Consider the following 26,318-nt stretch of genomic DNA (forward strand, 5'->3'; position numbering starts at 1 on the left):
CAATTAGCAGCTCTGACAGACTCTCCTCCTATTTAAATGCACAGATGTTGCACTGGCTCTCTCCAAGTCAGAGCTCAGCTTAGTATATCAAACATGCATGGAAATTACCCATTATCATCTACTGGAATCTTACACTCATTATGAAAACAGTGAGATAATAAACCATTATGAAGGGGAACACTAATAACAAATTATTGTTCTTTTAAATCTGAGAATTTACAAATAGAACTAAAAGAACTGCCTATCATAGAATCACTTAAATGAGAAATGACCCTTAAGATCTTTGTGTCCAGCTGTTAAACTAACATTGTCAGGCTCACCACTAAACCATGTCCCAAAGTGCCACATCCACATGTGAACACCTCCAGGGGTGGTGATTCCACCACTTCCCTGGGCAGCCTGTCCCAATGCTTGACAACCCTTTCCACAAATAACCATTTCCAAATATTTAATCTATCCTGATGAAGCTTGAGGCCACTGCTTCTGGTCCTGTCACTTGTTACTTGGAAGAAAAGACTGACTGCCACCATGCTACACTCTCAGGTATTTGCAGAGAGCGATAAGGTCTCTCCTCCAGACTACACACCTCAGCTCCCTCAGCTGCTCCTCACAGGACTTGTGCTCCAGACCCTTCACCAGCAACATTGCCCTTCTCTGGACTCACTCCAGCACCTCAATGTCTTTCCTTTTCTAATGGTCCCAAAAATAAAAACACAAGATTTGAGATATTTGAGTGCTGAGTATAGGAGGACAATCCCTGCCCTGCTCCTGCTGCCCACACCATTGCTGATCCAGGCCAGGTGCCATTGGCCTTCTTGGCCCCCTGGGCACACCCTGCCTCATGTTCAGTCACTGTCACCAGCACCCCCAGGTCCTCTCCAGCTACTCTGCCCCAGCCTGTGGAGCTGCCTGGGGTTGTTGTGACCCAAGGGCAGGACCCAGCCCTGGGCCTTGTTGGACCTCCCACCATTGGCCTCAGCCCATGATCCAGCCTGTCCAGATCCCTCTGCAGAGCCTTCCTGCCCTCCAGCAGATCAGCACTCCCACCAGACTGGTGTCACCTCTGAAAGAACGGAGAGTGAACTCAATCCCCTCATCCAGATCATCAGTGAAGGTATTAAACAGGACTTGCCCCAATGCTGAGCCCTGGGAACAGCACTGGTGACCAGCCACCAGCTGGATGTAACTCCATTCACATGCCACTCTCTGGTCTTTACTATCCAGCCATTTTTTCACCCAGAAAACAGTGCACCTGTTCAAGCCCTGAGCAGCTGGTTTCTCTGGAAGAATGCTGTGGGAAATGGCCAAAGGCTTTTAAAAAAATATATGCAGAAAATATACACAGCCTTTCCTTTGTTCTCTAAGTGTGTCACCTTGTCATAGGAGATCTGATTGGCCAAGCAGGACCTGCCTTTCACAAATCCATTCTGTCTGGGTGATGATACTCAGGATGACCTGCTCTGTGACCTTTCCTGGCACCAAGGTTTGATTGAACATAGCTCATAGTTTGGACTGTCCTTCCAGCTCTTCTTGTACTAGCCTCCAGCCAACTGGGACCTCTCCAGTTAGCCAGGACTGCTGATACATGATGCAAAGTGGCCTAGTGAGCACTTCCAGCTCCCTCTATCCTTGGGTAGATCCCATCCGGCCTCATAGACTTGTGTGTAAGTGGTACAGCAAGTTACCAACTATTTCCCCCTGGATTATGCAAGCTTCATTCTGCTCTTTCATTTTGCTTCATTCTGAAGAACAGAAGGCACTTAAGTACCTCAGCCTTTTCCTCTTCCTTTGTCACCATTTGGCCCCACATCTGATGAAGAATTCTCCTTAGACCACCTTTGTGGAGTCAATGCTTTCATAAAAAACTTTTTGTATTGTATTTTATGGCAGTACTTTGGCTGTTAGGAGTTTTCTCTTTGCATATCCTCTTGGAATCTTTATGGTCCTCTTGAGTTGCCTACCCCTCATCCAAAGTTTTTAATTTTTTTTCCTGAGTTCACCAAAGCTGGTCTTTTCCAGCAGCCCATCTGCCAGCTCATATCATGTTGTATTTGACTGCTGAAAATCATCAGAGGATGCAGAGAGTGCCCTTAGGCACAGGCTCACTAGGTGAACTAAGACATCAAGTCCTTTCTTTTGGGACTGTTCAGTAGGGAAGGGATCCAGTACCCTGTGGAAGGGCAGATATGGCACAGTATTATCTGACTATTTTACTGTAACATTTCCACTTGGTTGGAGAGCAGAAAACAAAAAAGGCTGTGATGTTTACCCTTGTTGCTTCCATGCACAGTGAACTCCTCTGCCAACAGCTCAGTATTGATATCTGCACCCACAGGCATCACCCCAGGCTACCTCCTCATTTCATCACTTCAGGATGGGTTTTTCCCATCTTAAAAGTAAGTTGTATGTATATTTTGATAGCACCTAGAAAAAGCAAGAGCAAACATTGCAACTACTGAGTAAGCCACTATGCAATACTTGACCTGAAGAGCTGATAATTACCATCCAAGAGCCTTTGAGGATTATAATTACTGTATTTTCTTAAAGTGTTAATGCTGAACTTAGTTACAGTGAGAATCCAGCTTTTGTGTAAAGTTAAAAAAAAAAAAAAAAAAGTCCTGACTTTCCCAGAAGTAAAAATCCTTTAAAAATACAACCTGCATAAATTCTAATGGCTAAAAGTATAGACAATAAATGAAAAACTATGTTTATTATTTGCAAAATAGTATCAACCTGGGTGGTGACTCTCAACAGCTTATTTTTAAGTCAACTACAGACATGCTGTTACCACTACCAGGTTTTCAATAGATCTGTGGTTTTTTTTCCAATTGCCTGGTAATTAGTAGTGTTTTGGGAATTAAAGAGAGAGGCCTATAAAAAGGGAAAATATATACTAGTTAAAATGAATGGCAAGCATTATTTTACAGCTCCATGTACAAGGACTCTAAAAGACACTGCTGCTGTCTGGGATGTCATGTTTGCCGTTATGTTATAAAGTCAGTAATAAAATAGGGGAATTCATTGCTCTCAGGGATGAACCTGATAATTTTGCAAAGTTCATGTTTAAATTGCCTACTTCATTGTTGTAGATATTGAGAATGTAGAAAGCAATGTAGGGAATGACCCTTCATATTTTTATTTCACATTTTTGAAGATTTTGTGGTGTTAGGTCACATCCTGCCAGGTCACTCTTAATAAATAAAATGCAAAATGTCCAAACATTACAGTACTTTTTAAACTTGGTGATAAGAACACTGCTTAGGATGAAGAAAGACCTGAGCTGAAATCCCCTTTGTACATCTCAGTCCTCAAGGTAATGGGTAAAAAAGGGCAGTGTTCCTCTTCCTTCTGTTTCTCTGTAGATTTTTTGAGGGGGAGAAGAAGGCTGAGAGCAAGTAAAGCAGGATCAGGATCTTCTGGATTAGAGACCTGATGTCTCTCAGGCATGGAGCAGGCTGCACCTTTATTTTTAGCAGCTTCCCCATAAGCCCTTAGGCATGGAGAGCCATCAGTGCCTGCAGTAAGGACACTCCAAAGCACACTGCTGGTTTGGGGAAGGTTTTTGTTGTCTTTGCAGTCAGGGTGTCTGCTTTAGTGTCAGGCTTTTACAGAGCAGAAACAGCCAGGCATGTTCTCCCCCAGCTCCACTCATAAAAATCTTCCACAAAAGGGTATCTGTAACTCCTATTAAGGCCAAAGGAAGCTAGTTTGTTCCAGCAGGGACAGCCCTGCCTGCAGTTCATCCAGAGGTCTAAGCTTGCTGGGGCAGCCTCCTGCTGCTCTGCCCAATGTGGGAGACTGGCAGGAACAAGGCTACTTTCTTTGCAGGGAATTGGAAGCCAAATACCAAGAGTTTTATCTCTTTGGATCAGGTTTTTACCTGAACCACCCAATTACTTTTCATAAATCCTTCATATCTTCATACAATACTTCATTGTATACTCCTATGACCAGTACTGAATAATTAATTACATATTAATTATACATTTTAATGTATTTTTTCTATATAAATAGAAGAAAATTAATCATATTTCAATTATTTTCATGTGTATACCACAATTTGCATGCTATAAAGAAACCCCTGTCTTTCATCAGGTCAGGAAAGGTAACACAGTTATTACTCCATCCTAGAAAAACCAGATCAACCAGCTTTTCTGCTGAAGTCTAAACAAGCCTAAACACACTGGGCAGAATAAAATCCAACATTTTCTTTATTTCAAATCCCTGGAACCACAGATTGGTAAGTAGGTAGAAAAGTATTGGGCTTCATTTTGCGGAAAATGCACAGCAATAAGGCTAGTGTTGAAGCTGCCAGCATCACGATATGTTGAATTAAATATTCAGATTTAACTTTTGCAGCCCTAGGAATATAGCTTTCACTTAGCAAACATTTGTGAAACATTTAGACTTTAATTCCCACACCCATACTCCTAGTTAATTTGCCATCAAACCCAGTGTCAACTGCTAATATACTGAGTAGCTGAACTTGTAGGGAGCTAAAATCCACGTACTGGTGCTCCTACACTTTAGCCTTTTATACTGTTTTGCAAGAAGATATTTCTTGACTGTTAAAAGAGTAAACAGCGGCAAGATCATATTGTTTAAATGTAAAATTATTAAAGGTAGAATAAAAAGGTTTACTTGGATTTAGCAAAGGAAGCTGGTGGGTTCGAGTTCATCAGGGACCTTCCCCAGCACTGAGGGAAGCTGGCAGGAGACCTCTGATCTCAGCCTGCTGCAGCAATGCTGGGTTGGGAGAGAGGAAGAAAAAGGGGAAAACAGCTCCTCACTCATCAAGAACCAGAATTGTGAGCTTAGCTGCCTTAAGCACAGCAGAAATAGTGCCAGGCAAAACAAGAAGCAATGGGCAGAAACTTATGTGCACAAAGTTCCACCTGAACATGAAGAACTTCTTTACTGTGCAGGTGACCACACATTGGAACAGATTGACCAGAGAGGTTGTGGAGAATTTCACTGGAGATATTCAAGCACCATCTAGACACAATCCTGTGAAATGTGCTCAGGAGTGACCCTGCTGGAGCAGGGAGGTTGGATCACATGACCCACTGGGGTCCCTTCCAACCTGACCCTTTCTGTGATTCTGTGAGACAGAAAATCTCAGAAGCAACTGTGCCTGCAGAAGCCAAGCCCAGACTTGCAGTGGATGCTGAACTAGAGCCTTGGCAGAAGCAGAGATGTGAAGCCTCTGTAACAGTCCCTGGCTTGTGCCAACCACTGCCTGAGAACTAGAAACAACAGGCCATCAAAAAACCAAGGTTAACCCTCACGAGAAGCTGGTGAAGACAGGCTCTTACTGAATGCTCTCATGCCTGCATCTTGGGGTGAAGCATCTCACTCCATATAGTCACCTAGTAACCAAAGTAGTGAAAATTGCCTGGGACTGGTATAATCCAGTGGAAACAGATTCAGAAGAAACTATTTCACCTCTCCTGAAGGAATTAACTGCTTGCTTCTTGCAGTGGGGGCTAATCAGCAATCCAAGTCCTGCTTCCTCCCTGTGCATCCCCCAAAGACATTCAACAGTTTTAGGCAGAAAGAGGAGAAAAGGGAAATGTTCCCTGACTCTGTGCCGTGCAGCAATAGCCCCACATTTGTGGTGGGCTCCAGTGCTCAGGCGATCAGGGGACAATTGTTGGTGTTACAGTATTGTGTGGGTTCACTTCTCCCTGCCACCCCAAAGGAAGTCAGGGCAGAACCAGGGACAAAGAGACATCTGGAAGAATGACATTCCTACATGGCTCTCCTGCAGCAAGGCAGATGGAAGTTTTCTGTCCTTCCCACCCTCTAACAGTCATGCATTTTCACCTCTTCAGTGGTGAAAGTGACTGCTCTGCACATGCAGCAAATAACCTGCAAATCCTAACAGCTCTTTAGTTCTCTAGAACCATTTTGCTTCTAAATAAGCATTTTCATAATCAGTGTATAAAACATATTACATCTACAACATATACATGTTATGTATCTGCAGTTTAAAAGTTAGAAAAATTTCATCTAAGCAGAAGAAAAAATATTTTCCTAAATATGAATTATAATAATTGTTGTTTGTTAAACTTAAAGTGATATTATAATCATTCATAATAAAATCATTTTTGGTAATAACACTAGTTTGTTGGGGTTTTTTATTACTGTGCCAGGCTTCAATTTTGGGCCAATCAACAGTATTGAATATGATAAAGTGCTTGTGGATTTTCCCTGATTGTACAGACAGTGGGAGGTAGGGTGAGACACTGGGAAGGGATAAGGGTGTATCCTGCCACACTGAATAAACACTGTGAGAACAGACTGCCTATGTGGAAAGCCTGTGACTCAGCACAGCTGTGTGGATCTCCTCCTCACATCCTTCTTAGTATTGGGAGTTTCCAAATAATTTTCAGGCGTCCTGGTCAAGTGACACACTTTTTCCATTAAACTAATTTCTTTGTGGATGTTGGACTCTGCTTCTAGACAGACCACAATCTCACTGATAAAATACTGACAGAAATAGTTCCGATCTCTGCATTTTTAATAAACAATTCCTAAGTAGGACAAAAGCATCCCTCTTTCACCTTAATGACAATGATGGCAAGAATTCCACAAAAAAGTTATCTGCAAACCACTTGAATTATGGTGAAACAGCATTTACTGAAGTTAGAGAGACGGATGACGCCAAAACTATGAAAAGACCACATATGCTCAAAGCAAACGGACAAATCTCTTCTGTATTAGAGAACTGGGAGATACGCAGTTTGAACTGGGTTCAGAGATTTTCAGCCTTTCTAATTTGCCCATCCTAACAATATCTGTTTGCAAGGAAAGTACCTCACAAGGCTGCATGTACACAGACCTGTCCTATCCTTCCACAGGTAACTTTTGATGCAGGGAATTCTACAAAGTTATGAAGTGCCAGCATCTCTCTCAAACAGTGATTTTTACTGCAGTCCACTGTTGTGGTGCTTGCCCAGCCAAACCTGCAGATCCTGCCAATGCTTGACACAGTTGGTCTCCCTGGAGAGCACAGAATGGCTCCAGGAATCCTTTCCATCAGCAAATTGGCTTTGCTGGCACACAGAAGGAAACAGAGAGAAGCAATGGAGGACATCAGAGTGTAACCTGAATGACATCCATAATGACACATGGCCATATTAAAGTTCAACCTCAGAAGAGCCTGAGAACTATGGCAAATGACCACACTATTCAAAGGAAGACCCACTGGCCTGGATACCAGCCACAACAGTCACCATAAGCAGATGCACAGAAAAGAAAAAGAGGAGGACAAATACAAATGGTGTTTACCCAATTGCTCTCTCACTCTCCCACTATATTCTGCTCAGGGAAATTCACAAGTTAGTTATGGTTTCTATTTAGTAATCCACAAGAGTTGCACCATCTTCCTGGGAATTTATGGAAACCTTGTATCGTTTGGCAAGAAACCTCACAAGTTTCCTACCTGCTGGATGTCCTTTGTGCCATGATTTTTATATCTTAACCTGGTTCAGAGTGTTTGAGTGGTTGACTCCAGCCCTAGTTGTGTAGAACAGGTTGTGAATAGACTGAAGTGTTCCCAGGTGCCTAGTCAGGTCTTACACAAATGTGATTCAATACTTTCTATCATGTGCTGTAAATACTGTTGGACTCTTGTCAAAGCCTAAACTGTTACTGTGACCATTCTGTATGTTATGCCCAGCTGTAGAAGTTAACTTTAATCCTGTTCAATGTGGCTTGCAAGAGCCATTGCTATGTCTATTGCTTAATTTCCTTGATATTAATCTACTGGCACAAAACTACAATAGTCAAGATATTAGTCCCTGCCAAAACAATAATTTCTACTTGCCTTTTGAACTCTAACATCATGCATCCTTTAAATATCATAAAACAGGACTGTTGCCACGTGAACTGCCTGACCCACTCATTACCCTTGGACTTTTAAAGCACATATCACACATATCACTCTCTCACAGGCATGACATCAACTAGACTGGAGAACTGAGCTGTTAAAATTCTGCCTCTCTTTGGATAAAGATGCCATGATCCTTGTGTAGTTTTCCCAGCCTATGGGACAATCCACAGGGATGGTATGGGATAGTACAAATCTATGCACATTGTGAAGAAAAAGAAATCTATGGCCTTTCAAGTATTTTTCTCTTCCCCCATCCTTCTTCCAGATGGTAGTTGCAATATTTCACTATCATGATGACTGGAAAAATTACAATTGTTCATATCTTATTTAGATCACTGATAAATTAAGAACATATGTACATAACATGGATATGCTGACATACCAGCTAAATAGTCAGGTCAAATTTATGGTCAGAAGTAAATTTATGATTCTGTTAAAAATTTCACAATTGGTTAGAAGATGTGTCCAAAATGTTGTAATCCATACCTACACCTTACAGGGCAATTTGGACTAGCAATTATCATAAACTTCCAAAGGCTGCAGAATAAAAATGGGGAAATAATCAGATACAATACAAACCTTAGACTCATTCCATTTTAAAACATGATATTGTGATTCAATAAATCATATTTTCCTAAAAGTTATACCTTTTAATTATTACAGTATCAATTTTCAAGGATGAGTAAGAGACAGATCCTGAAAATAGAAAGTTGATGAAGCAGCTACAAAAACTGTTTAGAATAGGAGAGTTTTCAGATTTAGGAATTTTGTCCTTAAACCCTCTTTTATTTTACAATGTTCATGTTGTTCATACAATTTTTAAATCAATCAGCCCTGTCCTAAATGAATGCCACAGGTTTATCTGTTCAACTGAACTAAAATCTTGGACCAGAGATCTTCCATGAAGTTCTCAGAATTAATTTCTATTTTATTCTTTGCAAGTATCATTTGGAATCTAAAAAGATTATCTGATTAGACAGATTCCAGCATTAGCACGTGCCTAATTCATGTGCACAGGATTTCATTGTTGCCATTAGATGGATGCTGACTCTTGGCATTCATTCACAACTGAAAATGGCATTACTGCTTGGGCAAACTCAAAGTTCAGGGAACCATCAACAATTCTCAGAGTTCATCAATCCCTACAGCTGTCTCAGGACTTATCTACACCCCGATAATTACATAATGCCAACAAAACTGAGGTAATCGAAACAAACACCATCTGAAACTGACACGTGCAGAACGCACTGGCCAAATCACAGCCCACATTGTGTCAGCTGCACACTTCAGCAGTAAAGCACCACCTGCCTTTTATTAACTATGGCTTAGGTTTAAGCAAGTTTACAGTTTTAACTTGCTGTAGGTTTCATGAGACTCTTCTGAGGAAGACTGTTCTTGTTCTTCCTTTTGCAACTACAACTCTTACTCAGCCCATCCCTGCTTCTCCACTTTTCTCCTCTGTGGATTTGCTGTGGATTTACTTAAATGCTGCATAGTATGTTGTAGTTCTGGCAAGCAGATAAAGGGATCTTGAGAGGGAAAGAAAAAAAATGCATCACCAAGTCATCACTCATAAATCACTGCTTTTCCCCTTGACTTGTGAATTCCTTTTCCACAGGCATCCCCTACAGATGAGCTAGGAGTCAAAAGTTCTGAGAAATGTGATGTGAGGAGTAGTAACAGTGGGGTAGCAGAACGACACTCAAAAATATGTATATTTCTAGTAAACTGAGAAACATGAAAAGACACAAAAAGTGGAAGTAGATGCATGAGGCACTGCTCTTCGAAGGTGACCAGGTGTGTGGTTCAATGTCACTCTCTTCATGCTTTTTATCTCAGACTCAAAGAGCAGTTATTCCCAGTGCTCACTAAACATTGTTGTTTGTGACTGGCATTTTTCCATGCCTGTGGTCTAGCTCTTCAAAATGGGTACAAATCTCATGGGGCTCCTCAGAGGTCTGCTGCTACTCTGAAACCTGTTTGGTGGTGGTCTTCCTCTGTGCTCCACCTGGTGTTTCTCCCTCTGGGCTCCTGATCTTTCATTTGATTGGGAAGGCTGTCATTGTCTGTGTGGTCAGGAAGCAAGAATGCAGGGGGGCTGAACAAGTTTTTTTGTCAAAAGGTGAAAAAACAATGATCTCAGCAATATTCCTCTTTGTTGTCTGACTCACAAGTACTCAATAATATTGAGCATGTCCTAAAGATCTGAAGTGCTCCTAGCCAGAATCAGATCAGACAGGGTCTAGAAAGCATTTCAATAGCTTTTTTTTTCTTTTCTTTTCTTTTTTTCTTTTTTTTTTTTTTTTTCTTTTTCTGAACAGAGGTACACCTGTGTGAAACCACTGAGGGTGACTCACAAGGTAGAACACTACATCAAATCTTACTGTATTCAGATTCTAAACAAAAGTAAGACCACTGAGGTCAGTGCAATACAGTACTGGGATTTGATTCAGCTAGAAACATTGTTGTGGAGTCACTAATGGCTGTGCTGGAGGCATTACTTATGCCACTATCTAATTCTCCTGCCAAGAGGAACCAGACATACCTACATCATTCCTGTTTGTCTAGACTCTAAAAGTGGCAGTGATGAATGTCCTACAGATTCTCTAGAAAATGAGTGCTCAGTAAAACTGGTGTTTATAGCTAAAACATTTTTCCCAATATCTAGCTTTGCCAACATTTCAGTCTACTCAGTGAACATGGAAAATATGCCACAGCCCTGGGCATATTTTAGCTACATCATTAGGTCTCTCCTCTATCTTCTTTAGACTAAACAAAGAGTTTAGAATATAACGTTCTTCAGGTTATTACAGTTGTTTACATCATATATGGACTTTGTCCGGTTTTCTTCAGGAAAGACTTAGATGGAGTAAAGAATATCCAACAAATAATACACTGGGTGCTCAATGTAGCAGGCAACTAACTACACAGAAGTATGTTACAGACAACAACCTTCTTTGATGCAAGACAACACTGTGGGTACACAGCATGTTTGTGATTCACTGTGTAATGATTTAGATTACCTGAAGAGGAATTGTTATTTTACACACTCCACCCTATATCCCTTCCAGCACAGAGGTACAAACAAGACAAGAATTGCAATAAACCCATACTGAAGATAAACTTCAACTCCCTTCAAGACAATTTTACAAACTCAGCCTAAACTGGTGGCTGTGCTGATGAGCTGTGAGAAATCTGTGCATCCCTTTCTCTGTGTTTTATCTATGCAGAGAGAGTTCTTAGCCAGTTTTCAATAGCAGTGGGATAAAAAGTCAGTACTAGCTGAATAGTGGTATTTCAAGTGTATCTATACATGTAAGCAGAGGTACAAGTACAAGATCATCTGTGCTTTCATGAGCACACTCCATGGAGTGCACCACACAAAGAATGAATATGATGTCATAACTAAATCCCTTTCAAAATGCATATGCACAAGAATGTTGAATTAAGATTGAACAAAAGCCCAAATTGGAGCATCTCCTACACTTTCAATTGCTTGATTTTAATACCTTAATGTGCTTTTTTTTCATGTAACTGCAGAGACACTTGAAGACAGATGTACCACAAGTACAGAAGCACTGCTTTACATTCTGCTTAGACCAAACTGTTAAATTCACAAGTCCTCCATCACTGCAAGGCCATGGTGAACCAGAGTCAATGCTATGTCAGCATGAAGCCTGGTTTGGGACATCTATGTTTCTACCCATCAGGCATTGAGAATATCTAATATTTTAGCTAGACTTTTAACCACATTTCCTTCTCATGTCTCCAGCCCCATCCCTGGATCTTGCTTTTGAGAAAACTGAAAATACACGAAGTGTTAAAAGCCAAAACCAGAAACAAACACAGGGCACTGCTGGCAGAAGGTCAAGAAAATCAGGATAGTAAGCATTAAGAGATCACCTAAACCAACCAATACTACCTAAATGTTCTGCCAGCACAGTGACCCCAAAATGCCATAAATTACTATGCCACCAACACTGGCACACCTCAAGTAGTAACAACATAATAACACATCAGCACAATAGGCTTCTAAAGAACATATTTTTCCATGGCCAGAATTTCAAAAATCTGCAAGAGTCTTGGGGTAGATGGGGTAAAGGAGGGAATGGAACAGACTGCCTAAATAGAGAGTGCAATAAAATGAATCCTTGCTCGCAGAGAAGCAGAAAATATACAACTGCTGCCCATAATCTCTCATTTCCCAGGCTCCTTGCTGGAAACATAGAGCAAGGGCATTAGTGACAAGCCTTATGTAGTACCTAACAAGTCTGTCAGCAAGGCCAACCAACTGAGCAGGAAACGGAGACCTGTTCAAAGGCTCAAGAAAACAAGAAAGAGAGACCGCTTAAGATGGCACAGAGGATTTTAAGAATGAGATACAGAAAGAGGAACTAGAAAGAAGTTTCATCATATTGAAATGAGTCATCAAAAATACTTATTATATCCACAGTCCTGGTCTTGCACTACTAAAGCAGAGCCTTGCTGTAACTTACTACCCCCCTAGTTTCCAAGAAGACAGGTGACTAGCCTGAGGGTAGGCTAAAGCACTGAGAGATAATGCATCAGCTCTTCTGAATCACAAATTAAATTAGTTTTTAAAATTAAATTCTTCACATTGTTTCATTCGACCCAAACTTCACCTTCCCTCCGAGAATACTTGCATTGGCCGCATTCTTTGAAGGATACTTTAAGTGTTGTGCCAGCCCTACAAGACATATTAATTTTTAAAGTTAGGGTATTTTTATTTCGTCTCCCTTCCAGAACCAAGTTCTTCTTGCACCTTCAAAAAAAAAAAAAAAAAAAAAAAAAAAAAAAAAAAAAAAAAATCCATGTATTTGTGTCAGACATATGGCACAACCAACCATCCCCTGCCTTCTTCCCCAATAGACATGCTGTATAATTAAAATAAGCAGCAGACTACAAACATACTTGCCATCCAAATTCAGAAACTGCCATAGAGCAAAAAAGTACACAAAACCAACTGTACATAATAAAAATGCTACCACCCATCTATTCTAGGACAAACTTCACGAGTACTGGCACGTGCCTTGCAATAAAACCACATTCATTTCTCAATCAATGAAGGGGTAATAAGTATCTTTGACAATAACATATCTTCATGATTACATGACATCACCATACTGTTAAAATGACTCAAGACTCAAGGACTATACCCTAGAAGGTCACCTTTGGAGCCCTTGTGCTAAACTGTGTTAAAACCACACTCAGGAGCTACACAAAGTGCAAGGGAGGGTACCTTTCCAGTAACGGTCTTTGTCCCAAGGTGCACGAGACTGTCATGACAACATGAGAAACAAACATTGACAGAGCAGGGAATTACAAGCTGTTGTTCACTTACCTTTTGTTAGCCTGGGGCATGCTTTGATAAGCAATGATGTGGAAGGTCTAAGCTATCTTCAAGCCACTGTATTAAAGACTATTTTTCCCAACTCATTATAATATCATGTAGGAGTATATACCATTTTTATATTGATATATACATATATATGTATTGTATATATATATGCAGAGACACGCACAAATATACATAGATACAGATAGATGATATACATATATAACAGAAAAAAGAAATGTACAGCACAGAACCCAAGAAACTACCCATTTGTAATAGAGAATTGAGGTTTCATAAGCCTCTACAGTCACGTACTTACTTTTCCTGTGGCAGTTTTATTTATCCCAGTTGTTATCCAATGATAAACAAGTGTGAACAAGAACACGGTTGCTTTGTGTTTATTTACAAATTGTTTTCTAATTTTCTTTCCAAACTCTTTGATAAACAACATGCTAGGACTGCAAATAGGTTTGACAAATCGGTTGTCTTCAATAAAGACATCTAAAATCAGCAAGTTTTGACACTGCTCTGTTGAGATGTCCTAGTGATTTGAGCAGTAAGTAGGGTAAGACCATTTCTAGTTTCTATTAAATATTTTTTAAGTCATGAGGAAGAACTAATTTATGGACTATACATGGGGAATCTTCATAACAAATATTATCCCTTCTGAAAGTGTAAACTAGGAACTCCAATTTCTCAATAAACTGAGTGGAACAAAAACAGAACAAATGCCTGGCTGGCACTGCACAGACAAAGCACCAGGAACTGCTTTAAAGTGCCAAAGACTATTAGTTTGCCATAGAATCATTGAGTAATTGATGCTGGAAGAGATCTTTAATGATCATTCAGTGCAATGCCATTCCATGGGCAGGGACACCTTTTATAAGACGAGGTTGCTCAAAGCCCCATTCAACCTGGCCTTGAACTCCTCCAGGAATGCTCTATCCACAACATCTCTTGGCAACCTATTCTACTGTCCCACCACTCTCACAGTAAAGAATCTCCTTCCTCATCTCTTATCTAAATCTACCTTCTTTTTAGCTAAATACTCCCCTGTCCTATCACTACAGGTAAAATGTTTTTCCCCACTTTTTTCAAGAACTTCCTCTACATAAGGCAGCAAAAAGGTCTCTCTTATAACACAGGTTGATAGAATTTTCTGACATTAAAGTCACTTGACATTCCCTCTTATAAACTCCATTTTTTAATTGTTTGGGAATCTAATGATTTTATATGAATGTAAGATTTTGAAGGAAGATTCTCTTCACAACAATTAAATGTTTCTGACACCTCTGTGAGAAACCAGGCAAATTACAAACCCATGTTGGCATCATTTCCTTACATCACCTGGAGCAAAGTCCAGAGCTGCATTTCTAGAAGATGCACATGCAGTGACACGTGCTTCCACACAGAGCTGCAGCTCTGGTCTGTCATGGGACCAGATTTCACTTAGCAACAGCAATGAATACTTTTCCCACGTGTGCTCAGTCCCTTCCACTGTTGCTGGATCCAAGCAAAACAGACAAGGAGCTGTCTGCTTCAAATGTAAAAGGGACAAAAAGATGGACTGGGAGGAATAAATCAAGAGAGAACTAAGAATGAAACTGTAACTGGGCACTGCCAGGAGAGCACCAGCAACAGCAGAATTGGATTAGAGAAAGACTGACCACTCCTTAGTAATAGAGATCTGACAGGAAAACCTCTGAAGAGTAGTAAAGGCAGGCTAGATAAAAAGCCAGATGAGAAGACTACAGCTCACTGAACATGGTGATTAAAAGCAGGATTAAATGCCTATGAGGTTTATAATGGCTAAGTAAATAGAACAGCACTGAAAGTGAGACAGAGAGACAGGGAGGGAGGCAGGAGGGATGGGCTATGACTTTCCCAGTGTTTAGCAAGAAGGCTGGGACTTAGATGAGAAATCCATAAACAACTGTGTGGACAACAAACAGGAACTGTGGTTTAAGTATGCAGTAACTTAGAACAAAGACTCAAAAAAAAGAGGCCCTTAATGTCAACTCTGACACCCCAAACTTCCTAGTGCCATTTACCTTCATCTCTCTGTTCTCCCAGACATCTGTTCCCAGCTGTATTCTCATGACCATCACAGAAAGACCAAACAACAAAAAAAAGTTTTCTCTTTCAGAACCACTTAAAACAGAGTATATTCCTATCATGCTCATTCAAAAAAAGGGGAAAAAAAGGCAAGTTTATCACTGTTTGAACACAGAGCATTTTGCAAACAGAGAGAGCATTACTGTCTGCAGGTGTGAACTAGAATTGAACACATGGTTTTAATTTTGGAATTTGATAAGCAGTGTGATTGATTTGACAACCATGAAAACCTTCAAAATTCATATCTGTGAGGATAAATAGAAAACACTGATGACATGCTTTGTGCCTAATTTTGCTCCTGAAACCCCTATTTGCAAAACCAAAGGGAAGTTAGTATATTCTAAGCTTAAGTGAAGCTGCCAAGTGCAAACATCCCTTACTTACCCTTTCTTACTGGGTCGTGCCAGCACAGTACCACAAATGCACCTGGGTTAAGCAGCAATTACACATTTTTTGCCCATCTACAATATGACAAATGTAACCCATATATGACATATCTGGGACTAGTGCTGTTTAACTTGTTCATCCATGACTTCGATGAAGGACCAGATGCCTCCTGTGAGAGTTTGCTGACAACACAAAGCTGGAAGGAGTGGCTGATATCTGGAGCGCTCTGCAGCTGCCCTTGACAGACTGGACCTCATCAATGTCTTTAATCACCTCAAGGGAGGCTGTCAAGAAGATGGACCAGGCTCTTCACAGCTGTGCCAAGCAACAGGATAAGAGATTAACAGGCAGAAACTGATCCACAGGAAGTTCCACCTGAACATGACCAAGAACTTCTCTACTGTGAGGGTGACAGAGCACAAACAGATTAACCAGGGAAAGTGTGGAGTCTTCTTCTCCAAAGGTATTCAAAACCTGACTGGACAGGAAAAAAATCCTGAGTAAAGCACTCCAGAGGACCCTTCTTGGGCAGGGAGACTGGACCACATCACCTTCTGTGGCCACTTCCAACCTGACCTATTCTAATACCCCAAGGTTCTGTGATGTTGTAACACAAATAAGAAACCTGTAACGAGCAGCACACAGTATGTTACGAGGCAAGTGGAGTAACACTCCACTAAATGCTCCTGGGCCCCGCCGGTGACTTTTTTAAAAAATACAGATATTGATCTAATACCAATATCCAACTATGATGGACAAAGACTCTCTAACAGTTTACAGTTAGAAAGCGTATGTTTATTGCTACGCTGGGCAGCATGGGGGATGTATTTGGTTCCCAAATACACACCTCAATTTACAGATGATCACAGGGTCTTTTAATGTACAGGAGTATTGAATACCCAAAACACAAATGCATATTCATAACTCTGGTACATCCCATTCCCCGCCTCGTATGATAATTAGCCAAAAATCCATTAAGCATGCATAGTTTGTTCTTTGAAACGGGTCAGTGGTCTTTTTATGGGGCAGGGTCCTAAAATGATGAAGTAAGATGGGTCTTCCTCTCTTTGACTTTTTAACCTTTGACAGCTGAATCCTATTTTCCAGGACTGTTTATGATTGTATTGTATTCATGGGGTCTATTGATTATTCAGGATGCAAAAGCCTAGTTTGACAGCTTCCATGACTTATCAGTTCCTTCAACGATTTATCAGTTCCTTCAGTCTGCCTTCTGTTATCAAAAGAGAAGTTTTAGCCCCCTTACCTCAGCGATATTTATTTTAACTAAGGTCTTTAATTCTTCTAAATCAGTGCCTCAGTATGGTACTCTTGGAGTCTACCGATTAGCCAGGACGCAAAACCCTATTTTGACCAGGCTTCATGACTTGTCAGCTCCTTCAATCCTGCTTCTGTTAACAAAAGGGAAGCTTACCTACCTTACCTCAGCAACACCTAGTTTAACTAAAGTCTTAATTCTTCTAAATTAACGCTTCAGCGGACCCAGAACACCCTCGCTCCGGCACAGCAGAGGCCTGGCACGGGCTGTGGCTGCTCGGGCCGCACTGTGGGGCCGTTCTGGGTGATCAGGGGCTGTTCTGGGCACTCAGGGGCTGTTCTGGGCACTCGGGGGCCGTTCAGGGCGATCAGGGGCCGTTCTGGGCGCTCGGGGGCCGTTCAGGGCGATCAGGGGCTGTTCTGGGCGATCAGGGGCTGTTCTGGGCACTCAGGGGCAGTTCTGGGCACTCGGGGGCCGTTCAGGGCGCTCAGGGGCCGTTCAGGGCGATCAGGGGCTGTTCTGGGCGATCAGGGGCCGTTCTGGGCGATCAGGGGCTGTTCTGGGTGCTCAAGGGCCGTTCAGGGCGATCAGGGGCCGTTCTGGGCGATCAGGGGCCGTTCTGGGCGATCAGGGGCCGTTCTGGGCACTCGGGGGCCGTTCTGGGCGATCAGGGGCCGTTCTGGGCACCCGGGGGCCGTTTAACAGCCCAGGCCCGCGGGCAGGGCAGGTTTAACACCGGCGGGCTCCGTGACGGGCATCGGGGGCTGAGAGCCTCAGGAGCCGCCCTGCCCCTCGCTTTGCCCCTCACCAACACCCCGCGGGGACTACGGCGAACCCGCCATTTCACGCCGACCACAACACACCCGGGGGCGAGCGGAAACCACCATTTCAGGCCCACCCTCCGCCGTGAGGGCAGAGCCCGGCCCTGCTCTGCCCCGCCCCGGGGCCGGCCCCGATCCCGATCCCGATCCCGCCCGCTCCCCCGGCCCGCCCCGTCAGGTATCAGGTGGAGCCGGTCGGCGGCGCGGCCGGAGTGTGGTGGGGAGAGGATGGCTGGGCGCTTGTCCGTGGTGTTGCTGGTGCTCTGTGCGGTGCTCGGAGCTGCCGCCGCTGCTGGAGGTGAGCGGAGGGCAGTGAGCTGGGAGGGGGCAATGGGGAGGCCGCCGAGGTGCCCCCGGAGGGCTCGGGTGTGCGGCAGGTGTCTGGCCTGGAGGGGGTTCGGGGAGCCCGGAGAGGACGGGGCGGGGGTTCTGTGGTGTGGAGAGGGTCAGAAAACTGGTGTGAGGATGGCGGTGTGGCTGCCGGGAGCCGCGGGGAGGGAAAGCGCCTCACGGGCGAGGGCTGTGGGGCTTGGCCTCTCCCGCCTCGTACAGAACCTTGTAGGGGGATGATCTGGCTTGGAAGGGACTGTAAAACTCCCCTCTAGTTCCAGCCCACGGGGAGGGACACCTTCCACTAGCCCAGGTTGCTCAGAGCCCCGTCCAGCCTGGCTTTGAGCACTGCCAGGGATGGAATTTGCCAGGCAAGTTTCTCCGGGCATCCTATTTCAGTGCCTCACACCCTCGCATAGAGAGTTTCTTCCTAGTATCCAGCCTAAAGCTACTCTCTTTCCATTTAAAACCATTCCGTCTGGTCCTGTCACTTTGTCTCCTCGTAAAAAGCCCTTCTCCTTCTATCCCCCTTCCTTCCCTCCCTTACGGTAAACATGAAAAAAACTTTAAAGACCATGTTCATGTGGTTGTTTTTTTTTTTTTGTTTTTTTTTTGTTTTTTTTTTGTTTTTTTTTTGTTTTTTTTTTTTCCCCGATGTAAAAAAATAACTTTCTTTTTAAACTTTTAGTCTGTGCTATTGCTTGTTGAACATAAGTGCGGTTTGTGGGAAAAATACCCTAAAAAGTAATTCATATTAATATTTCACTTCATGAAGTTAATTTTTCACCACCTTTTATAATAAGCCGCGTTGCCATATCTGTACATGCCTTTGCCCTGTGTCCTTATGTATATTTCATACCGGGCTTATTTACCTAATAAAATCATACGCGTAAAGATTGTGTAAATATTGAAACCAAACATAGGATATACCTCGTATACGTATTGAAACCAAGCATACGTCATATTTTCTGAAGGGGTAGATGCCAGGTAGCTGCAAATTCAGAGCAAAGTTCCTGAAATTAAACTGCCGTTTAATAGCCTAATTGCCTGACCCGGACGCAGTGAGGAATTTGGAATACTCAGGGAAGAGGGAGAGATATTGCAGATCCAAAACTCAGGATAATTAAATTTAGCCCTGTTGGGAAGTATTACACTACCATGAGCAAAGTAGTTAATTTTTGGATTCTCCGTTGCTGCTGTCACTTTTGTGTCTGCAGGGTAGGCATAATCTTGCGTCTGGAATGTGGTGGGTTATATCTTCTGGACAAATGGCAAAGGTGTTGAAACAGTCTTTTGTGGGAGGAGAGAGTGCGCTTTTCCCGTGGGCAGATTAGCAAGTCAACTGCATTCCCTGTACGTGAGTCAAGCGGGGTGAAACTGGTCTTGGAAAAGAGCTCGATTGTTATGGAAAACGGCAAGTGGTGAAAGAGTAAGAAAAGGATGTAGAAATGCACATACCTAACAAAGGATTGGTTGCTCGGTGAGGGAGGGTAAACTGCAAGGAAACAGGACACTGTCTCCTTATAAGTATAGGCTGGACTGAAAAAAGCTGCCCGGTGTATGTAGCCAGAACTTTTCGAATTGAAGTCAGCCTAAAAACGAGAGTTGGTCTCTGAAATCACTGTGTCTTACAAAGTAGAATAAAACAAACCTTTGTCTCTATTCTGACATTCTTGCAATACGAAGTCCTGTCTGTGGTTCAGGTATCTTTCAATCCACTTTAGTGTAGCTCTTATTGTAGTGCCTCACACTAACACTTTAGGCTTTTATTTTTTTCTGCCTAACCTCTGAACTTCAGTTGCAAAGCATTGTTTTATGTTGGATCACAAAACATTAATAAGAGCAAAGTTGTAGCATTTACTCTTCTAGTTCTTTACAATAATTTAAGTCTTTGGAATAGAATAAAAATAGCATGACTTTAATGTGATTGTATGGACCACTTTCTGATGGACAGGTGCTTAACATTGCACTGCTTGGTGCATTTTTACTGTATCCTCATCACTATATCAACTTAGTGTATAGGGTCTGCTTCCAAGCATCTCCAGGATCTTTCTCAGCTAAGCTGTAAGCCTAAGAAAATCAGCATTGCTTAGCTCATTATCACTTCAGTGTCTGGTATCTGTAAGCTTTGTCCTTTAGCCTGGTTTTATGGGTTATTCACAGCTCAGCTTAGGGAACTAGGATTGCTGCATTATAATTAAACTTTGCAGTCTTGAACAGTATTGCTGATGTGATCGTGAGGCTTGAATGTCTGAATGGAGAATTTTTATAATTCTGCTTTGTTGTAATTACACCACGTGTAGACCAAAATGACTATTTGGCATTTGAATTAGTTTTCTCTAGGATGATGGTTTAGTTAGTATAATTTAAGCCTCTGTCTTTGTGCAGTCTACTGCAAAGATTTGTCCAGGTAATTGTACAGGCAAAAAGTTTTCTTCCACCTCAGTTTTCCAGTGAAGGCTGCCTGGGCCTGGAGATTTTTAAGTGTTCAGGTGGATCTAGGTTAACTTAATTCAAAACGTTGTGGAGTGTCATCTAAACTGGCAAAGTTTCTGTATACATCTTCAGAAGGTTGCAGGGTCTAAGCAGGAGTCTAATGCTGTACATCAGACTTTCAAATTATAACTGCAAAAGGAACAGCTTTCTAAAGTGGGCTACTTTGGGGAATCTATACAGGGAAATGCACACAGTTCTGTACTTACATATTTCTTCTACAAGAATTCTTTAAAATGTAAGGTGTAAGCATTTTTTCATTTGGAAAATATATCATTTATTAACAAAGGGGCCATGCTTCAGCATTCTTCATGGCTGTTTACTCTTCAGGTACTCAAAAACACTCTTTTTATATTCCAGCTGAGGGGCTTTGGCTGAATGAATCCACAAATACTGATAGAAACTGAGTTTAGAAATTATCCTCTCTAAACCAGTCAGCTTCCATGTCCGTACAGTTTCAGCTGCATGGACGTGGATGTCTGTAGGTGGGTGTCTGACTTTTTGGAATGGTATGCATTCCAGGACATTGCTTATGCAGTTTAACCTGTCAGCAGAGGACTGTGCTGTGTGTGCAGGGGCTCCAAAGTCTGTCCCGCATGACTCAGCAGCCAGGAGCACCTGGCTCACCCCCATGGTTTGTAAGCTCCCACAGCATTTGAAGAGGCAGAGCAAAGTGTAGTGACAGCAGTTTGTGTATGGAGCAGCCTGAGCTGTCAGCTCTGTCACCTGATACTTTGAATGGAAACCACAGAAAGTGTCTCTCTTTGAGGAGATCCCAGGTGAGGACTGTGTACTGCAGCTTCGTGCACAGAGTTGGTGTGCTCAGGTTTCTGTTCAGACACACTGTGATGTGTGGGGTCCCCTTGAGATCATTTGGACATGGGGTTCTGGCTTGCAGTTTTAGCTTGTCTGAAGGCAGTATGTTCACTTTTTACTGCATACCTGGTTTTTGGGCCATCTAAACTGGTGAAGTTTCTACTGCAGTTTAATTAACCTGCTGTGAAGTTCTCTAACTCCCAGCACTGAGGTGATCTGGCGCTGCTGTGTGAAAAGCTAATGATGCCCTGGGGTAGTTGAAGCAGTTTCTGCTGTAGCTGTTCAGGTGGTAGGAGAACCTGACAGCCTGTTTTAACAAGGCATTTTTTAATATCACTGGTGACATGGGAAAGTGTTTTGGTTTCTGGTAGAATCCTTGAATTCTTGAAGGGGTGAAAGTTGTCTTTTGGATAATAAATTTAGAAGAAAGGGAAGATAAATCGTCAAGTGTTTGAACACCAGTCTTGATTTTTCTGTTGATGAGGCTGCCTGTAAATGTTCAGAGTAAGTCACTATATCTAAGTTTATTTTTTAAAAGGGCAAAAAGTCTGTGCTTCAACAACAGCAACTTTATTAATATTATTATTTTTTTATTATTATTTATTTATTTATTTTTATTTTAGGGAATAATGGAACCAGCAGGCCAAGAGGAAGAAGTTTCATTGGCCACAAGGTTCTACCTGCAAACAGTTCTGAAGAGTTATACGAGGTGGATGAATTTGTAGCAGAAGTTCTCACAGGAAAGCTGACTACAGTTTTTCTCCCCATTGTTTATATCTTTGTCTTTATAATTGGTTTGCCAAGCAATGCCATGGCCCTCTGGGTCTTTTTTTTCCGAACAAAGAAGAAACATCCAGCTGTGATTTATATGGTTAACTTGGCATTGGCAGACCTTCTTTTTGTTGTCTGGTTCCCACTGAAGATTTCATACCATCTAAATGGCAATAACTGGCTATTTGGTGAAGGTCTCTGCAAAGTATTTGTTGGGTTTTTCTACGGAAATATGTACTGTTCCATCCTCTTTATGACATGTCTCAGTGTACAACGGTATTGGGTTGTAGTGAACCCCATAGTGAATTCAAAAAAGAAATCAGAAATTGCTTTGAGCATCTCCATTGGTATCTGGATAGTGATTTTGTTGGGCACCATTCCATTGTATCTTGTTAATCAGACGGTGTATGTTTCAAATCTTAACATCACAACCTGCCACGATGTGTTGCCTGAAAATGTTTTGGCTCGTGAAATGTTAACTTATTTTCTCTCACTTGCGACTGTATTCTTCTTAATCCCAGCTATCATCACTGCTCTTGCATACATTCTGATGATTAAGACCCTGAGTGCTTCCATCATAGATGTAAGCACTGGGAAGAAACGAAAAAGAGCAATCAAACTCATCATTCTTGTCCTGTCCATGTATCTCATCTGTTTTACACCTAGCAATGTGCTGATTATTGTGCACTATTCATTCCTCAAAGCCTACAGCCAGAGCCATCTGTATGTGTGGTACATTACTGCGCTGTGTCTTTCCACTTTGAATAGTTGTATTGATCCATTCATCTATTTTTATATTTCAAAAGACTTCAGAGACAACCTTAAATATGCTCTTCTTTGCCGAAGCGTGCGAAGTACACAGAGGATGCAAGTCTCTCTCTCATCAGGCAGGTACCCCAAGAAATCAAATTCTTATTCTTCAAGCTCAAGTAGGACCAATAAAACAACCTACTGAGTTTAATCTGAGAAAAGCAAAGTTTTTTTTATTACTGAAGAAAGGATGTGAGTGACAATAGACTTACTTTGTACAAAAGAGTCTGAAGAAACATCTGCATTTTAATCACATTGAAGCCTGGAATTTGGAACTGACATTTGCTTATTCTCTGTAGAAATGATAAGCAGATAAATCTTCCCGGGAAACTGGTGGGATAAAAAAGACATTTCAGATGCTTTGAAAAAATGCTGCTGACCTGGAAGTGAGTTGTGGCTGAAGACATTCTTGTTGAATATAAAGGTTGCTTAAAAGCAAAATGTCTCTGAAATATTATACAGTATTGTTGGTATTTTTAATTACCAGAAAAATCTGTTTTGTTTAACTGTAACTGTAATGTATTAAGCATCTGAATAGATTGGGTATAGGACCTTGCTCTGTGTACCTGCTTACACTGAACATCATTTGAAGCCGTAGAGAGAAGTAGAGGAGAATCCATTTCACCATCTTGGACTAAACTGCTTAATATCTTTAGCATAATATAATTTATATATAGTTTTCCAAGATACTGTGCTGTAAATACTAACATTGCAAAAGCTTACAATGTTATCTTGTTTGAGTTGACAAGCTGATCTTGTAATCAGCTAGCACTGGGATAAAATGTTAGTTGAGATTATCCACTGTTACTTAACATTTGCCAGTACATGATCTTATATGGGGATATGCAACAAAGTTTTGATGGATGGCTATGCGATTTTGTAAAATGTGCCTTGTATTTTTTAAGACATCTAAAAAAGACTTTTTTTATAACACATTTGAGTTGGGTGTTTTCTTTTTTTCTTTTACATGCACTCCAGAAGTAGTTCAACTCGCTTGGTTTCACTTAACAAAGATGATATTCCTAATAGTTAATTATAAGCATGACAGCTGTAGCTGTAATGTCTAAATGGGTAGAGTAAAATTTACCCAATGACACATTCATTTAGAGAGCAATGAAAGTAGGATGCTTTGTGATAGTTTTTCAGAGGGCCAAGCTAAAGTAGCAATGTCTTATTAAGATAATAACATATGTCTTGTTAAGGAGCCGGAGAGTTTACAGCTCTAGATGACATGGAATACAAATGCTTCTCAGACATAAACAGTTTTCCTGTTTCCTGCCAAATGCAGGGAAATAATTGCATATTTATTACTGAACTGATCATTATTACTTACTGGAAATTATTATTAAAATAAAATAAATTATTATTTACTGGAGAATAACTGTACATAAGAGGCCAGAGTTTACTGGAAGAATTTGGAATGAAGAGTTACACTGTCTTCACAAAAAGCTGTCTGAACTCTTAGCACAGTCTGTTCCCTTTATCTTGCTAAGCAGCCCAGTATGCTTCCTGCTCCAAATGCAGTAGTGAGTAATATGAAGAGAGGGCACCCAGTTCATGTACTTACAGACAGACCTACGTGTGCTCTGTCAGGAGTACAAAGGTTATAGGTTGTATGTTGTAAAGATGATAAATTGCCAGTGTATGTCCATATAACCACAAAGAGACCGCTCATGATTCACAGATGACTGTTAAATGTCCAAAATATTCCAGGCCTAATATAGCCTGTCTTTTGGGGGACAATATTTATTTATTATCATTATTTAATCAGAAGTGCACTAAGCACTGTTTGTATATCTATACTCTCTTCATTTTGTCTTTCCTGTCAAACAATCAGACAACTCTATTGCAGTTCATGTGAAGGAAAGGGCTGTTCCTCTTGACCATTTCTCCCTTCCAGCCTTCATCTGCAGGTTGGGAAAGCAGGCTGCAATGAAAGACCTTTTGTACCTGTGGCAACAGTGGAGGTCTGCCAATGACACAAGTAAGAATTAGATGGTACTGGAGTATGTTGAAAGCTTCTGGAGAAAAAGTTTTAATAAATAGAATGATTTCTTTTTAAAATGAGCCTCTACAATGTGACAGACTTTGGAAAATACTATTCAAGGAGCTCAGAGTCATTTAAATGAAGTTTTTCCCTGTGTAGCTATATAGCAAATCCTTATCCTGAACTTAGCATGAATTAGCGTGCTTCAATTAACAAAGCAGTTAGACTAGGCTGGTTGTTCATTCAATTTGATTCAGTTCCTTGAATAGGTAATTATATGCCTGTGCAGCCAGGTAGTGGTGAGGTGAGAACATACAGCCTAGGAGGGTGGAGGTGGTTGCTTAAACCTTTTCTGTGGTGGGAGTAGAGAAGAGGAGACTGTACTCTTGGTCAGGGTTGGTTGGTGTAAAGATGATTTTCTTCAGTTTACAATAAATATATTCCTGGACAGTGCCACCTTTGCAATTCAAACACTAAGAATGAAGTGCCTACCTACCTATTTCTTACAAAAAGTTTCGATGCTAAAAAATAATCTGTGTAACTTTCATGAAAACATTATGCAGTTGAAAATCAGTGTATTTTATGTGCACTGTGTCAAGCTTTCACAAGCAGCTCAAGCTTATGCTGTACCTGAGAAGTAGATTATGCTGTCCCTTAACCCAACTGTGTGGTCATACTGTTTCCTCATACTGTCACAAGCAAGTGTGACCTTGGGGTGGATTGGATCAGTTCTGAGTTAAAGTTAAACCAGCAGGATGGTGGAAAGTTTGCTTCTGGCTTGGAACAGTATTTGGTTGTGTTGCTGGATGATCTCTTTGTTCAGAGAAAGAGAGAGGCTCAGACTATCTCACCACCAACATACTTCCTCTGTGCAACTGCAAGGCAAGTCAAAGCAGAGTAGCTGATAAACCTCTGCCTAACCTCCCAAGCAGCAGGGAGCAAGCCTCCACCCATGGCTGTAGGAATGGCTCTGCTTGCACTGGCTCAGAGTAGATCCAGCTCTGCCAGAGCAATCTTCTCCCCTCTGCCTCTGGAGATCAACAAGACAGCAAGGCATCAAGGGGGATGAGAAGAAGACAGCAGGACTGCTGTACAAGGCAACTGGCCGATGTACCAGATGCACAGAAGGCGTGGCCAGCACCACTTGTGTGCTATGCTTTAGAGCATAGTTGAAATGTGCTCTGAAAAAATTAGGAGATGAAGGCTGAAGGAGCTAAGCTCCTTGCCAGCTGTGAGGAAAGCTGCTGCAGAGGACTATC

At 41.7% G+C, this 26,318-nt stretch overlaps 1 protein-coding gene across 1 annotated transcript; it reads left to right on the plus strand.

The window, feature by feature from the left end:
* The first annotated feature begins 18,042 nt into the window (after nt 1–18,042).
* F2RL1 (F2R like trypsin receptor 1) lies at nt 18,043–24,007 on the plus strand. Its single transcript, XM_083883729.1, has 2 exons — nt 18,043–18,150; nt 22,115–24,007. Exons 1-2 carry the CDS (start codon nt 18,081–18,083, stop codon nt 23,215–23,217), a joined length of 1,173 nt encoding a protein of 390 aa, XP_083739855.1. The 5' UTR covers nt 18,043–18,080; the 3' UTR covers nt 23,218–24,007.
* The last annotated feature ends 2,311 nt before the right edge of the window (nt 24,008–26,318 follow it).

This window comes from Zosterops lateralis (genome assembly GCF_965231275.1).
Source record: "Zosterops lateralis genome assembly, chromosome: Z".
In the NCBI taxonomy this organism is placed as follows: Eukaryota; Metazoa; Chordata; class Aves; order Passeriformes; family Zosteropidae; genus Zosterops; species Zosterops lateralis.